The sequence below is a fragment of the Coregonus lavaretus genome (assembly GCF_964263955.1).
Source record: "Coregonus lavaretus genome assembly, chromosome: 28".
NCBI classification, from domain to species: Eukaryota; Metazoa; Chordata; class Actinopteri; order Salmoniformes; family Salmonidae; genus Coregonus; species Coregonus lavaretus.
The window spans coordinates 31224848-31239793 of record NC_140015.1 but is presented as its reverse complement, the minus strand read 5'-3'; the positions used below and the strand labels follow the sequence as shown (position 1 = coordinate 31239793).

At 39.7% G+C, this 14946-nt stretch overlaps 1 protein-coding gene across 2 annotated transcripts; it reads right to left on the bottom strand.

The window, feature by feature from the left end:
* Positions 1-7660: 7660 nt before the first annotated feature.
* Positions 7661-14272, bottom strand: LOC311104497 (uncharacterized protein). 2 transcript variants are annotated; one of them, XM_084146351.1, is made up of 5 exons: positions 14170-14252; positions 13220-13543; positions 12735-12859; positions 8717-8819; positions 7671-8660 (listed from the first exon to the last, which is right to left on the bottom strand). In XM_084146351.1, exons 1-4 carry the CDS (start codon positions 14231-14233, stop codon positions 8721-8723), a joined length of 612 nt encoding a protein of 203 aa, XP_084002477.1. In that variant the 5' UTR covers positions 14234-14252; the 3' UTR covers positions 7671-8660; positions 8717-8720. The 2 variants fall into 2 exon arrangements, with proteins under 2 accessions (XP_084002476.1, XP_084002477.1); XM_084146350.1 differs by having other exon boundaries at positions 7661-8819; positions 14170-14272.
* Between the last annotated feature and the right edge of the window lie 674 nt (positions 14273-14946).

Genomic DNA, 14946 nt, shown 5'->3' with positions numbered 1-14946 from the left:
TAATGATGGATCTATATTCTCTCTACTACTATCTGTTCTCCTATTTTAACCCTATTCGTACTATCCTTGACAGCACTCTCCATCCGTAACATAAACCCATGAGTCCTTCTTGCTACCCCTTTAATTTCAGAAAAGTTGTTGTCGATGTCATACTCCCTACATTTGCTATTGCCATCGTATCATTAATCCCTTCCAAAGTTACCATTAAAGTAGTTGATTTAGCTGATGTATCAACACTCTTCACTACCGATATCCTATGTGTATTATTCACTGTTGGAGTGACTACTGTAATCTACTCCTCCTGAACTCCCTCAATGACTGTGGAACTTCAACAGATTTCAAATCTTCCATCATAAGCGTTACTTTACGAATTACATAGCCTTTTAACCAATAATTCTTAACCGGAACAACTTCTAATGCTTGCCCTAGATAAGTATACATATATTCTCCATAACCTTTCTCTGTAACATTACGCCAAATAAGTGAACAGTCACTCCTAACCTCTTCCACTTCATATCGTTATACAAACTATCCCTCCTTTGACTAGGGGCAACAGCTTCTACATCTGGTCCTGATAACAATACTTATTCTCCATAATTATCTCTCCATATGGGAGAAACGTCCCCATCCTAACCCTAATAAGTATTCTTTCCCTAACATTGGTGCTGTATTGGTTGTCTTCGCTTGCACTTCCATCTATCACCACTAGTGTCACTTTTTCCCCAAATCTCAGGCCTTTCTCTAATCCCTGACTTTCAAACTTTTGATTATAAAAAATACACCTACAATTACCTTGATCTTCCTACTCTAAAGTGTCATTCACCATTGTCCTCTCTCTCTTACTACTAACTTTGAAACTTAGCTTACTGTCTTAGAGTTCCCTCAACCTAGTCCTCCTAACTTATTTTAATCTAATCTTTTCTCTCATAACATTTAAAACTTTTTCCCCTGATTTATTCACAAAATCCCTTACCACCAAATTTTTAGAATATGTGATTGGTAAAGTCCCCCACCTGCTTCTGACTCATTACACACAGACTTGGCAAACGTCTAAACACCTTTTAGCCTAGCCTGAAATCCCTTGGTGTAAGAATGTAACCCAGACTCTTTTAAAATCCTCTACCAGACACCATGCATCTCTTCCCAACACTGCAACAGCCTAATATTAGTATGTCTTTTTTAAATTCTCCTTGATTTTTTATAGCAGAGCTCCATTGGTTCCCTAAGAGTACTTAACTGTTTACTACCTCAAATCCCTATCCTAATTACTTAATTTTACATAGTGATATGTTTAACCTCTTTAAGCTGAACACAGATAAGTTTTTACACTATTCACTATCACTTCAATTGTTGGATATTTTCTCTTCTTCTCTAATCGGTGCTATCAACTGGTACCCCCCTTCCGGATCTTCTAGGCACTCTAGAATCTTCAGAGTTCACCTGGAGAACAGGTGATCTTGAATTGCCCCTGTATCTTCCTTAAAAATGTTCTCTTGTTTCCTTCGACTTGTTGCACTCACAGGTAAAGTAACCAATCTGTCCACAATTATAACAGTCTTCTGAAAGTTGCTGGAAGTGTAGCTGAAATCTTCCTCCTCCTTCTAAGTCTTCTCGTCCTCTTCCTCTCCAATTCTGTGTCTGTCCAGAACCTGGCTGTGGATATGGAACATTTGTACCCCCCTTGGCTGGTACAATTGCATTTGATATTGTTCAGTTGAAGCTGTAACAGTGATTGTTGATTTGGTTCACTCTGATTCTTCATAACCAAAACTTATCTTCTCCACCAGTTGTATGATTGAGTTTTCTCAGAGCTTCTTCGTCCTGTTCTTTCTTCTTCTCCAATTCTTGGGATCCTTTTCTCAGCAGTTTCTCCTCTTCTGTATCTTCAGCTGTGTTACTTCTTCTAAACTATTTGCTTTATCCAGGCATGATAAACATCGGTCTATATCTCCTTCTATTTCTTCTTTGCTAGTCATTGTAGGATAAAATCCTCTTGAACATAAAGCACCTTTAATCTCCAAATCTTCATCGCCATCTTCATCTTCAACTTCCATCAGAGATCAAATCTCGTGTATCCTTCTTCTTTCCTCTCTTGCCAACTTCCTTCTGATCACAGAGTCATATCCACCCATGACCTCTTCATCATCACTCTCATCTTCATCATCCTCGTCTTCTTTAACCTCACTCTTCTCTTCCCGACATCTCATTTCCTTCCTTCTGGAGTTTTGGATTCACCCTGATCGTCGTTTCTGCTTGTCCTCTATCTATTATTCGTCTTCATCTCTGATGTAACAATCACCCTCCTGGATGATCACCGAAAGCTGAGGATAAACATCCCTAAGCTCTACTTTTTGCTGAATCCGTATGTGAGAAAGGTGTACTAACTTCTGCCATTAGTTTTTCTAACACTACTTTCTAACACTACTTTAGTTAAAGGATTACTATTTTTCCCTATATCAATCGGTGTAATCACCTTCATCTAGCCTTGCTGTCCTTTCTCCCCATTGTAACAACCCTTTTATATTCCTTTATCGTGAATTATTTTATTTTAGACTGTATAGCCTATGGCTTCCCCCCCCTCTAATTATTAATATAAACCTAACAATTCCAAAAAAAAATTGTTCCCCCCCCCCAAAATCAAATCAACTAAAATATGAATATTAAAAAATTCAATTAAATGTTTTATTCAAAACCCATTTCTAATTACAATAAAAAATCAATCAAAAAATCAATTAAAAATTATGAATAATTTAAAACCAATTTTTTATTTCTATATCCTAACTTATCAATTAGTCTTGGCCATCTCACCACAACCCATCAAATGCAAGTAAATGTAAGTTAGTCAACTCTAAAGCAATCCCAAAAACAAAGCCTCTAACCCTTCAATACTACAATTCCCATAAACCCCTTGCTCTATCAGCATCTAATTATCTTAAATTTACAGAATAATGTCAGTCCTTGATTCCCAACACAACTCCCATCAAACCCCAGTGATGCCCAGAGCTTCCAAAATGCCATTTTTAATGAAATAGTATTTGCCAAGCCTATGTAAAATTGTCATAACATCACATATTTTGTTAGGATGATTTTGTGAACTAGCCTGATATCTGATCCGATCGTCTCGTCACACCTTGTCACGTGACGCACGTCAGTCACACGTTAGCCCCTCCTCTCTCCTGTCGTATCGTATCGCTCCTCTCATATGACAGGAAAACAGAGACACAGAATCACATTTTAGTAGTCAATGCAATCACTGAGTTATTTCAACCATATTCAATATTCCTTCGTTCTATTATTCCCTCCAAGACTAACCTCAGAACTAAATAGATCGCTCAAAAACATTTGTATTTTATTTTAATCCGTCATTTAATTCAATTCATTATACTTCGCCAACATATATTTAATTTATAAATTCAATAGGTCACAAAACAAGTTTCATCTTTAACCATCCGCCGTTTAAACTAGAATACTCGTGTTAAAATCTCTCCTCTTTGTCTGTGTCCATTTCCCTTGCAGGGTAACGCCAAATGGGACCTATGACCTTAACCCACCATTTTGTTTTGTAGGCCTAGCCCAACCGCATGTTGTAGTTTTAGCCCCGTAAAATCAAGCGCATGCGCACATCCATTTAAAAATACTTCTTCACCGTGGAAGGAGATTTTCTACTCCCTCCTAGTCAAACAACATTTAACAGCGCTCACAAAACATATAACCTGACTCACACACACAGAGACAAATTTAAGAGACTTTAATCCATCGCAATGGAGTCTCTAAGGATACATTAGCATGTAGCACACAACACAATTAGCATTAGCCACGATGTACCATGTAGCATGAAACACACTCCCATTTTGCATTAACATTAGCCTTAGCCTTTAGCTAACTGCGGCCTACCCAGCCCTAAGTAACCTGCACTGCCCTATCAATTTTAAACATATTTATCCTACCGTTTTTGCTACCGGGACTAATGAGCATTACACCGAGAAATCAAACCCAATCAGACATCCCGTCGGACGAAAGACAAATCATAATCACAATCAGATAAACCTCATTAATCCGAGCTCTCTTTAAAAAAAAAAAACCACCGTCCACCCATTCTATCGTGCAAACGGATTTGCCGGCCCAACATCTAAAATGGCCCCCCCTGGAGGTCTTAAAGCGGTACAGTGCCCTAAAGAATGCGCATATCCGCCTTAATTGTACACTTCAATACTTAAATCCTACCGTTTAATGCTCTAAAAACTTCCAATTATCTGACGTTTCCAATGGAATAAATTTTAACAGACTCTAGTCACCAGCAATAACGCCACCCGAGGCAAGGTCGCAATGGTACATCTCTCCAGTGTACACAAGTCGTATCCAATCTAACAAACTCCGAAGCGGTAAGAAAAACTCACCCTTTTTGGCCATGCTTCAAAGCGAGTTAGCCTGGCGGTTGACTGAAACAAAGAGGAGACGCAAACCCAGCCCCACGTTGGGCGCCATTATGTCGTATCGGGTGAATGGTGGCCATTATTGCTGTCAACAAAGAGTCCGTCTATGCTGCATCGTGTTAGAGGCTTTTATTAAAATCACGAGGTTACAGCATAAATGACAGGTGACATGACACCCGGAGAGCGACGCCTCAGAATGGCTGCTCGTTCTCCCTTTCTTCTTCGTTTTCCCCCCTATTTATGAACACTGATGCTCCCTCTTCTGGCCAATCACCAGTCTCCCCTGTCTACAACACACTTCCGGTCTGTGGTATGTGACGTTACACTAAAACATATACTAACATAAACAACATTCCATTTCTTCATGAAAAACATTTAACAAAGACATAATCTTCATATACGATATTCATTAAAAATCCTACAATGTGATTTTCTGGATTTTTTTTTCTCAATTTGTCTGTCATAGTTGACTTGTACCTATGATGAAAATTACAGGCCTCTCTCATCTTTTTAAGTGGGAGAACTTGCACAATTGGTGGCTGACTAAATACTTTTTCCCCCCACTGTATCAATTAAAATGATGTTTTTGGTGTGTATTCTTTATGTAATGCAAACTTGAGCTGATTCAGCCTTTTGAAAGGAGTGATGATCCTATCAATTCTTTCTTATCTATGTTTTGAAGTTACTGTATGTAGCTTACTGCATCTAGTATGAAACTGGTATGACGTCACCAGAGATAGTAATGTAGGCTGTTGTAACCACATCCTATCAGTCAGATGCAGCCCCATGTATACTGATCCAAAATATGCAACATGCAATAATTTCAAAGATATTACAGTTCATATAAGGAAATCAGTCAATTGAAATAAATTCATTATGCCCTAATCTATGGATTTTACATGACTGGGCAGGGGTGCAGCCATGGGTGGGCATGGGAGGGCATAGGCCCACCCACTTGGTAGCCAGGCCCAGCCAATCAGAATGAGTTTTTCCCCACAAAAGGGCTATACTACAGACAGAAATAATCATTTTTTATTTCAGCTCATGAAACACGGGACCAACACTTTACATGTTGCGTTTATATTTTTGTTCAGTACACTGTAGTTCAGCTCAGCTTTCACCCTTTTAGTGTTAGACAGAGACATCAACTGACTAGTGTTGTCAGCCAAGCTATTCATTCTGTACGTGCCAGTTCAATGTGGACCCTAAGAGAGACAATTGACAGGGCAAGGAGAAAAACATTACATAATGACCATGTTGAGACCCAGACCAGATATCTGAATGAATCATTGAAGGTCATCTTGACTCATTGGAGGACAACTACAGTGTAATAATAATGTAAATTACTTTACATTGAGGAGTACTTTACATTGAGGAGTACTTTACATTGAGGAGTACTTTACATTGAGAAGTACTTTGCATTGAGGAATTTTGAGGACTTCCCTTCCGTCAGTCCAGGGTTGAGGTTCTATGAGACATCACAAGAAAGTAGGTGTAATGTTGTTGGTGCTGCAGCCTCGTTGAAACAACGTTTACACGATGAGCTGTCACAAAATCTCTTGAGACTGCACTTTTGCAGTACATACATTCTTCTCTTACAGTATCTCGCACCCCCTTGTTTTTTTCCTCGTGAGAATGTCTTCTGGGTCGTTCCATATGATTTCGTTCACTTTCTGACTGCACCCCTTTTGAGTTTAACAAAATGTTTCATACATGTTTGCCCATGGTGGAAGTGGTCAGAAAGTGACTTTTTGGACCTGAATGCCAAAACATTCAGGAGATAGAGGTACTCAAAGTTGACCCATGTTTTACAGTTTGACAACCCTGTTTGTTAGCTTTCAAAGCGATGAAGACATGGATGTCTCATGGTAGGGTGGGGGTATGCAAAATGGGTAAACTTGGAATGTTTTGGCATTCAGGTCCAAAAAGTCACCTTCTGAGCCCTTACACTATGGCCAAACATGTATGGAAGGTTTCGTTCAAATTAAAGGAGTGCAGTCAGAAAGTGATGGAAATCACATGGAATGACCCTTCTTTTGAATTGACATACAGGCCCATACTTCAGAATCAGCAATGTTACAGCTAAACAGGAAATGACTGGCTATGACTGTGACACATAATATAATAATAATAATAATAATAATATGCCATTTAGCAGACGCTTTTATCCAAAGCGACTTACAGTCATGTGTACATACATTTTTACGTATGGGTGGTCCCGGGGATCAAACCCACTACCCTGGCGTTACAAGCGCCATGCTCTACCAATTGAGCTACAGAGGACCACATATCTAGCATATAAAGCATGTTTGTTTTTTCAGAAATTTAAGTATGTGAAAATGTGCTTAGAAATATGATGGATTGAATTCAGTGTAAAAGTGAAAAAGTTACTTGGCCAGTTTGTGGTGAAGGTTTTGACTATTGACCTTTGATCAAGTTAGTCAACATCATGGTCATGTCGGTAAGTTAGCGTAACCCATGTTGTATTCCTGTAAACGGGGGTCTTGACTTCCTCTCTGCTTGCAGTTTCGACCACCCGCTGCACCAACACACGTGCACAAAGACAGGAAGTGTCTTAGTCTCGTCTCAACGCCATCTCCATGCGCACACAAACACACACCACTACCATCACACAAAGACACACACACACACTACCACTAGACAAATAACACACACACACACCACTACATACACCATACTCACATCTCTGTACCTACACTGTACACTTCCTGCATTACATAAAAACACTCGGGTCTACAGAGGGAGAAGAAAGTCACAGCTTTAACCAAACTTTCACCACACGTTCATGATGTGTACAATGAAAACAACATGCAACTCCACTGCGGTCTGGTGTTGTGCATGCTTTAGTGACAAACAGTGTGACATTTAGGCCCTTGCCTTTTGACTCATGGAAAGACTGCCTTGCAAGGCTGCAGGCCTGAGTCTCCAGATGTAACGATCCTTAACCTTTTTGTCTCACAGACCGAGCAAGCAATGGCTCCTCTCCCCCTCCCCATCCTCCTCCAAGGATGTTTTGATTAAAACAAACTAGGTCAAACTAAATCTGTCAGCCAACCATCTGAGGGACCAACTCCGCTATTAGGTTGTTGTAGAATGACACTCCACCGGAAAATTATTCTGCATTAACACACATTAGTATAATCGTAATGCAGTCTAACACTTGTGTTAATGAGTCAGTAGGTGGACTTATTGACTGATAGTAAGTCAGGCTTTCAGAATACAGTTTTATTTTTTTAAGGAGAGTGGGTTTCCACTCCTTTTCGTATTTTTTGTGATTTAATGAGAGAGACAGGAGTGAATGGAAGGGAAAAACAGTATTGAGTAAAGAGGTAGACCTGTGATTCGATCCCAGCTAGCTAGTGGGCCATACAGTAAGTTCTGGAAGGCGACAGCATTACCGGACAGACCAACCCCAGCCTGTCCAGTAAATATAAAAAAACAGACTTGTTTTCCTGTAGAGAGATGAGCCCTGCTGATGGGGGTTCTTAAAATGCAAACATCACAAAACTGTTGTGAAAAAGTTGAGATGCCACAGTGACCACAGAAGCAGAACTGTTAGTCTTATGTAGACTATCATTACAGGAACAACATGATCAGTACAGGAACTAAAGCATGCAAAAGTATACAAATAAAATAGTAGTAAAAGTTGCCTGGCACCTGGAAAATAGGTGTAGGCCCAATGCCATCAAATATGTAAACAAAAATATACTGTAAATGTAAACAAAAATATACAATTGAGAATCATTTCAACATTTAAAAGTGGTAAAAAAATATATTGTCAAACTATACAGCAAAATAGAATGTACGGCGAAAAAAATTGACATTCCATGCACAAGTTAAATTGTGGTGGTAATTACAAGACTCAAGTTCTACCTGCTGCATCAGGGTCAAGGACCATAAAAAGCATTCTCCTAGCCTCTGTATGAACAACCATTTACAGTGTGTGATGTCAGTCACATACAATGCTGTGTATACTTAAGTAGCTACAGTATATAGGTAGCTTGCCTTGAGGTTGAATGACTGACATAAGTGTACATCAATGATGCAAGCCCTTGCTACTAAACACTACCTGAGAAGATATCGTTCAAGGTCCTTCGTTGATATCATGTATTACAGTATGTTGACATCATTGTCTCCTAGTCAGCTGACATGGGCCTCCGTTTGGACCCAAAGTAAAGATGGCTGCCGTGCAACATCAGTAACAACCTGTCTGAGGGTGGTGCCCAAAGTAAAGATGGCTGCCATGCAACATCACTAATAACCCATCTAAGGGTGGTGCGCACGTCTGATGGTGGTGCGCATGTCTTCATAGACGTCGCTAGTCCTGACCTGTGTTGGTCTCATCGTTGAACGCCATGCCTTTAACTGGGAAGACAAGAGATATTGGTCAGATATGGTACTATTAGTAGGCTATATTATTAACAACAGACTTCTTTTTTTTTCCCAACATTTAGCTGACACTCTTATCCAGAGAAACTTACAGGAGCAATTAGGGTTAAGTGCCTTGCTCAAGGGCACAGCAACACATTTTTCACCTAGTCGGCTCAGGGATTCAAACCAGCGAACTTTCAGTTACTAGCCCAACGCTCTTAACCGCTAGGCTACCTGCCGCCAGTGTCTTTAGAAGGGGGAGGGATCAGAAGTGCTCTTGTGTTTCAGTAAATATATTTTGTATTGAATTGAAATTAATTGAACATACATTAACACAGTGCAAATGTCAAAAATGTACATATATACATACACACACACACACTTGAGTAAGATGAGATGGAATATGCGGGGGCAGAATTTACGCAAGACCCCAGAAGCAGTTCGTTCAGTGGTAGTGTTTGATTATAACACAACTCATGAAATACGATCAGTGTAGATCAAATCAAACACTACCACTGAACATGTCTAGTACAAGGAGATATTTCCTGTCAAATACATTGGGGGAAAAAAGTATTTAGTCAGCCACCAATTGTGCAAGTTCTCCCACTTAAAAAGATGAGAGAGGCCTGTAATTTTCATCATAGGTACACGTCAACTATGACAGACAAATTGAGGGAAAAAAATCCAGAAAATCACATTGTAGGATTTTTAATGAATTTATTTGCAAATTATGGTGGAAAATAAGTATTTGGTCACCTACAAACAAGCACGATTTCTGGCTCTCACAGACCTGTGTTGGGTTTTATTTTTCTCATAATTGGATCTGTATGTGATGAATAGCTTGGAAGGAATGCATTAATGAGGAGCACTGTACTGATATGGATTGTTTCACATAACAGGCTGTTGTTATTCATGTAAGGAACGTTAGGGGTAGGACAGATAAGACTTGTATTTCTTACAGATACGAACACTCTCTCTTTGTAGTCTGTGAAACTGTCCTTGAACATGGAGTACAGTGGAATGGTGTCTTTTGGGTGCTGACTCCGCAGGTTATTATCATAGCAACTATGCCTGGCAACAAATGAAATGCCGAGGAGTTGGGACCAACCCCTGCGCCAACGGATTGGCTGAATGGAGTCTGGACCACACTCAGTCCTTTGCTCTGGTTGGCCAACAGAAGAGGTGGAGGCTTTCTGTCAGAGTATTTGAGAAAGAATCTGTAAACAATAATTATAGTTCTCTGTCTGCCCTGCGTGGTTTTTCAGTGAGCCCGTATACGAACCTTCATACTTATCATATATACATTTTGCATATAATAAATTAAGCTTGGATTGAAGATCTCTTGATTCTTATTCCAATACCAGATTTGAATTACGCAATTTCTAACACCTGTAACTTCTTCTTTAAGAGGCTCCTCTGTCCTCCACTCGTTACCTGTATTAATGGCACCTGTTTGAACTTATTATCAGTATAAAAGACACCTGTCCACAACCTCAAACAGTCACACTCCAAACTCCACTATGGCCAAGACCAAAGAGCTGTCAAAGGACACCAGAAACAAAATTGTAGACCTGCACCAGGCTGGGAAGACTGAATCTGCAATAGGTAAGCAGCTTGGTTTGAAGAAATCAACTGTGGGAGCAATTATTAGGAAATGGAAGACATACAAGACCACTGATAATCTCCCTCGATCTGGGGCTCCACGGAAAATCTCACCCCGTGGGGTCAAAATGATCACAAGAACGGTGAGCAAAAATCCCAGAACCACACGGGGGGACCTAGTGAATGACCTGCAGAGAGCTGGGACCAAAGTAACAAAGCCTACCATCAGTAACACACTACGCCGCCAGGGACTCAAATCCTGCAGTGCCAGTCGTGTCCCCCTGCTTAAGCCAGTACATGTCCAGGCCCGTCTGAAGTTTGCTAGAGTGCATTTGGATGATCCAGAAGAGGATTGGGAGAATGTCATATGGTCAGATGAAACCAAAATATAAGTTTTTGGTAAAAACTCAACTCGTCGTGATTGGAGGACAAAGAATGCTGAGTTGCATCCAAAGAACACCATACCTACTGTGAAGCATGGGGGTGGAAACATCATGCTTTGGGGCTGTTTTTCTGCAAAGGGACCAGGACGACTGATCCGTGTAAAGGAAAGAATGAATGGGGCCATGTATCGTGAGATTTTGAGTGAAAACCTCCTTCCATCAGCAAGGGCATTGAAGATGAAACGTGGCTGGGTCTTTCAGCATGACAATGATCCCAAACACACCGCCCGGGCAACGAAGGAGTGGCTTCGTAAGAAGCATTTCAAGGTCCTGGAGTGGCCTAGCCAGTCTCCAGATCTCAACCCCATAGAAAATCTTTGGAGGGAGTTGAAAGTCCGTATTGCCCAGCGACAGCCCCAAAACATCACTGCTCTAGAGGAGATCTGCATGGAGGAATGGGCCAAAATACCAGCAACAGTGTGTGAAAACCTTGTGAAGACTTACAGAAAACGTTTGACCTGTGTCATTGCCAACAAAGGGTATATAACAAAGTATTGAGAAACTTTTGTTATTGACCAAATACTTATTTTCCACCATAATTTGCAAATAAATTCATTAAAAATCCTACAATGTGATTTTCTGGAAAAAAAATTCTCATTTTGTCTGTCATAGTTGACGTGTACCTATGATGAAAATTACAGGCCTCTCTCATCTTTTTAAGTGGGAGAACTTGCACAATTGGTGGCTGACTAAATACTTTTTTCCCCCACTGTATGTTGTTGCAGTACTGATAATAGAACTTCCCCAATAGATTCCATCAGGTCTACATATATGAGTCAAAGCAAAAGGCTGAAGTTAAAAACTGTGCATTTCCCTACCAAAGACAGTCAGTAGAGACAGTGCTGATGTGGCAATCTTGCCACCCGACACACACACACACAAGCACGAATGAGCACACACACGTACGCACGCACGCACATGAAAAAATACTATAGTATACTATGATATAAATACTGTAGTATTCACTGTAGTGTTTTTGCTGACTTTAATGTAGTATTCACTGTAGTGTTTTTGTGGACTAAAGTAGTATTTACTGTAGTATTTACAGTTAACTATAGTATAAATACAGTAGTAAAATAACTGAATTATATCCTATAGTATTTACTGTAGTGTTTTTGCGGACTGTAATATACTGTAGTATTTACAGTAGTGTTTCTGCATACTAAAGTAGTATTTACTGTAGTATACTGTAGTATTTACAGTTAACTATAGTATAAATACTGTAATAAATTAACTGTATTATTTACTATAGTATTTAATGTAGTTTTTCCCGGTTTGTATACTGTAGTATACACTGTAGTATTTACTGCAGTGTTTTTGCAGATTGTATACTGTAGTATTTACTGTAGTATTTTAGTTTTATTATCTTTGACATAGAAGTGGAGGCTTTTTCCTTGAGGAAACCTATTGGAGAAATACTAAAAGAGAAAATGTTCCATAACCTGTAGGTAGGTAGGACTGGGGTCTGAACAGATAGTTCAGAGCTTCTGTTCTTTTCTATAACCTGGCACAAATTGGGATACGGGGGAGGGGAATTGGCAGGGTATATGCAAATGAAATACTGGAGTATTTACTATCGTTAAAGTCTAGCGTTTTTGCAGATGTAATGTTTTTGCAGACAATACTGTAGTATTTACTAAAGTTTTTTTTTCTTCGGATAATACTGCAGTATCTACTACAGTATTCTACAGTCTACTACAACATGATATAGTAAGTACTGTACATGGTCGAGGGATACTACAGTGTATAGTATTGTACAGTATACTACATAATTCTATAGTAAGTACTGTAGTATTCTATAGTAAACTGTAGTATTTTTTCATGTGGGCACACACACACACACACACTTTACTGTAGTACTTACCCTGGGGATGACCCAGATGAAGAGGATGACCAGACTCAGGAGAAGCACAGAGCCAGCAGTGACAGCTGAGACCAGGACCAGATACCTGGGAATGCCTAGCCCTGAGGACGCACCATTCTGGTCATCTGTGGTACAGCAACACACCAGAGTAGAACACATTTTTTAATGCAGTTCAGTACATATTATTTAAAATATCCCCAGGGGCAATTCATGTTATAACAGAGATGTTGAAGAATACCATACAACTCAACAAATTGACCAATCTAAACTTCCTATGTTATTTCTTGTGTTGTTTTTTAAATTTATTTTCTTATTAGTTATAATATTTTGATATTGAATACTGCACTGTAGGGTAGGGCTTGCAGATTAAGCATTTCACTGTACTTGTGCATGTGACCCAAAAAACATGAACTTGAACATTGAAGGGAATAGTAAGTGCCAAATGGAGGGTTAGGGAGCGAATCAGGACTGGCTGAGACACTCACCATTCACCACCAGCAAAATAGCTCCTTCCCCCTCAGTCTGGGATTTCATAGAAACACGGTACAAACACCAGTAGACCCCAGAGTCTTCTATGGTCAGGTTTGTGATGGTGATGTCCATTTTGTTGAGTCCTCCGTTAGTCGTCAATCTGGTTTGGAACCTTTTATTGATGGTGATTTTTCCTGTTTCCTGGTAAAAGTAGAAGACTTGTATCTCTTTTGTCAGGCGCATAAACACACTCAGGTTTTCTTGGTCTTGTAGAGAGGTGCTGCAGTGGATGGTCATGGTGTCTCCCTTCTGCTTTCGGACCAGTAGTCCATTGTTCCCTTTTATGAGCAGATGGGAGAATGGAAGAAACACACACACCATATGTGTCACATGTTTGTTCTTTAAGGATAAACCAATACCAATCAGTCAGTTAAGGAGATTTTCACTACCCTAAACTAGTTTCACAGAAGGCTGGGTCTATTTTTGGAAATGTATTATGAATACAAGGAGCCATCTACTACTCTACTCTCATTTGAATATTGCACTTGAAAAGTAAATGACTTGAAAACAGCCTCTTGTATTGTACCTCTATGATATTGCAACTCTAGATTACAGTGGACTCTAGATTGCAGTGGACTCTAGATTGCAGTGGACTCTAGATTGCAGTGGACTCTAGATTGCAGTTGACTCCTGAAAAATGCAATAGCTTGGGACTGTCGTGCCAGAGCATGCAGTTATCAGGAGCAAGCTATTAACAATCATGTAATTGAAATGAGACTGGAAAACTGTATTGTACTTAAAGAATTCGCACTTATTCAAAGTGCACTTATCAGGAGTCGACTGTACATAATATATTTTAAATGTAAAACTGACTAGATGAAATGTTCAATAAAAAACCACCCCTTTCCATGAACTCAAAAAGATGTCCACCTCCCAATAGAAAATGAAAATAAACACCACTCACCTTTCCCAGCCAGGGTGCTGCAAAGGAGACAGAGGAAGAATGCACAACACAGAAAAGCAGACATTGTGCTAAAACAACATGAGCTTCACATCACAACTAAACTGAGCCTTCAAATAACAGGAAATATATGTCTATACCACAGTGGTGTCTGCTCTAGAACCTCTCCACCAATAGGAACACGAAGTATGCCTACTATATCAAGACCTGAACTTATTTCAATTGCAATTGTGGGTGTCAGTGTGTGACAGAGTCATAGGTTAGGGATAAATGAGGTTAAACAACAAAACACAATTATTTGCTGAGTATTAATTTGTGGGTTTGTCATTCAAAGAAAGTGACTTCAAGTACAACTGGAATAGTACGCTACAACAACCATTTCCAATGGACACACGCCATTAACTTTTCCAAGTTAGTGCACACTGTTGTGACCTTTTATTATTGAGACTATAGGCAGGTAGATATACCGAATCAGAGTGTGTGATAACTTTCTGCTTTCTATGTGCAACCTGGGATCAGGTGATATGTGTAACACTAGACTCCCTACTCCCAGAATGGTTCACTACAAAACATAACCTCTACTCCCAGACATGAGAGGTGAATGGTTCACTACATAACCTCTACTCCCAGACATGAGAGGTGAATGGTTCACTACATAACCTCTACTCACAGACATGAGAGGTGAATGGTTCACTACATAACCTCTACTCACAGACATGAGAGGTGAATGGTTCACTACATAACCTCTACTCCCAGACATGAGAGGTGAATGGTTCACTA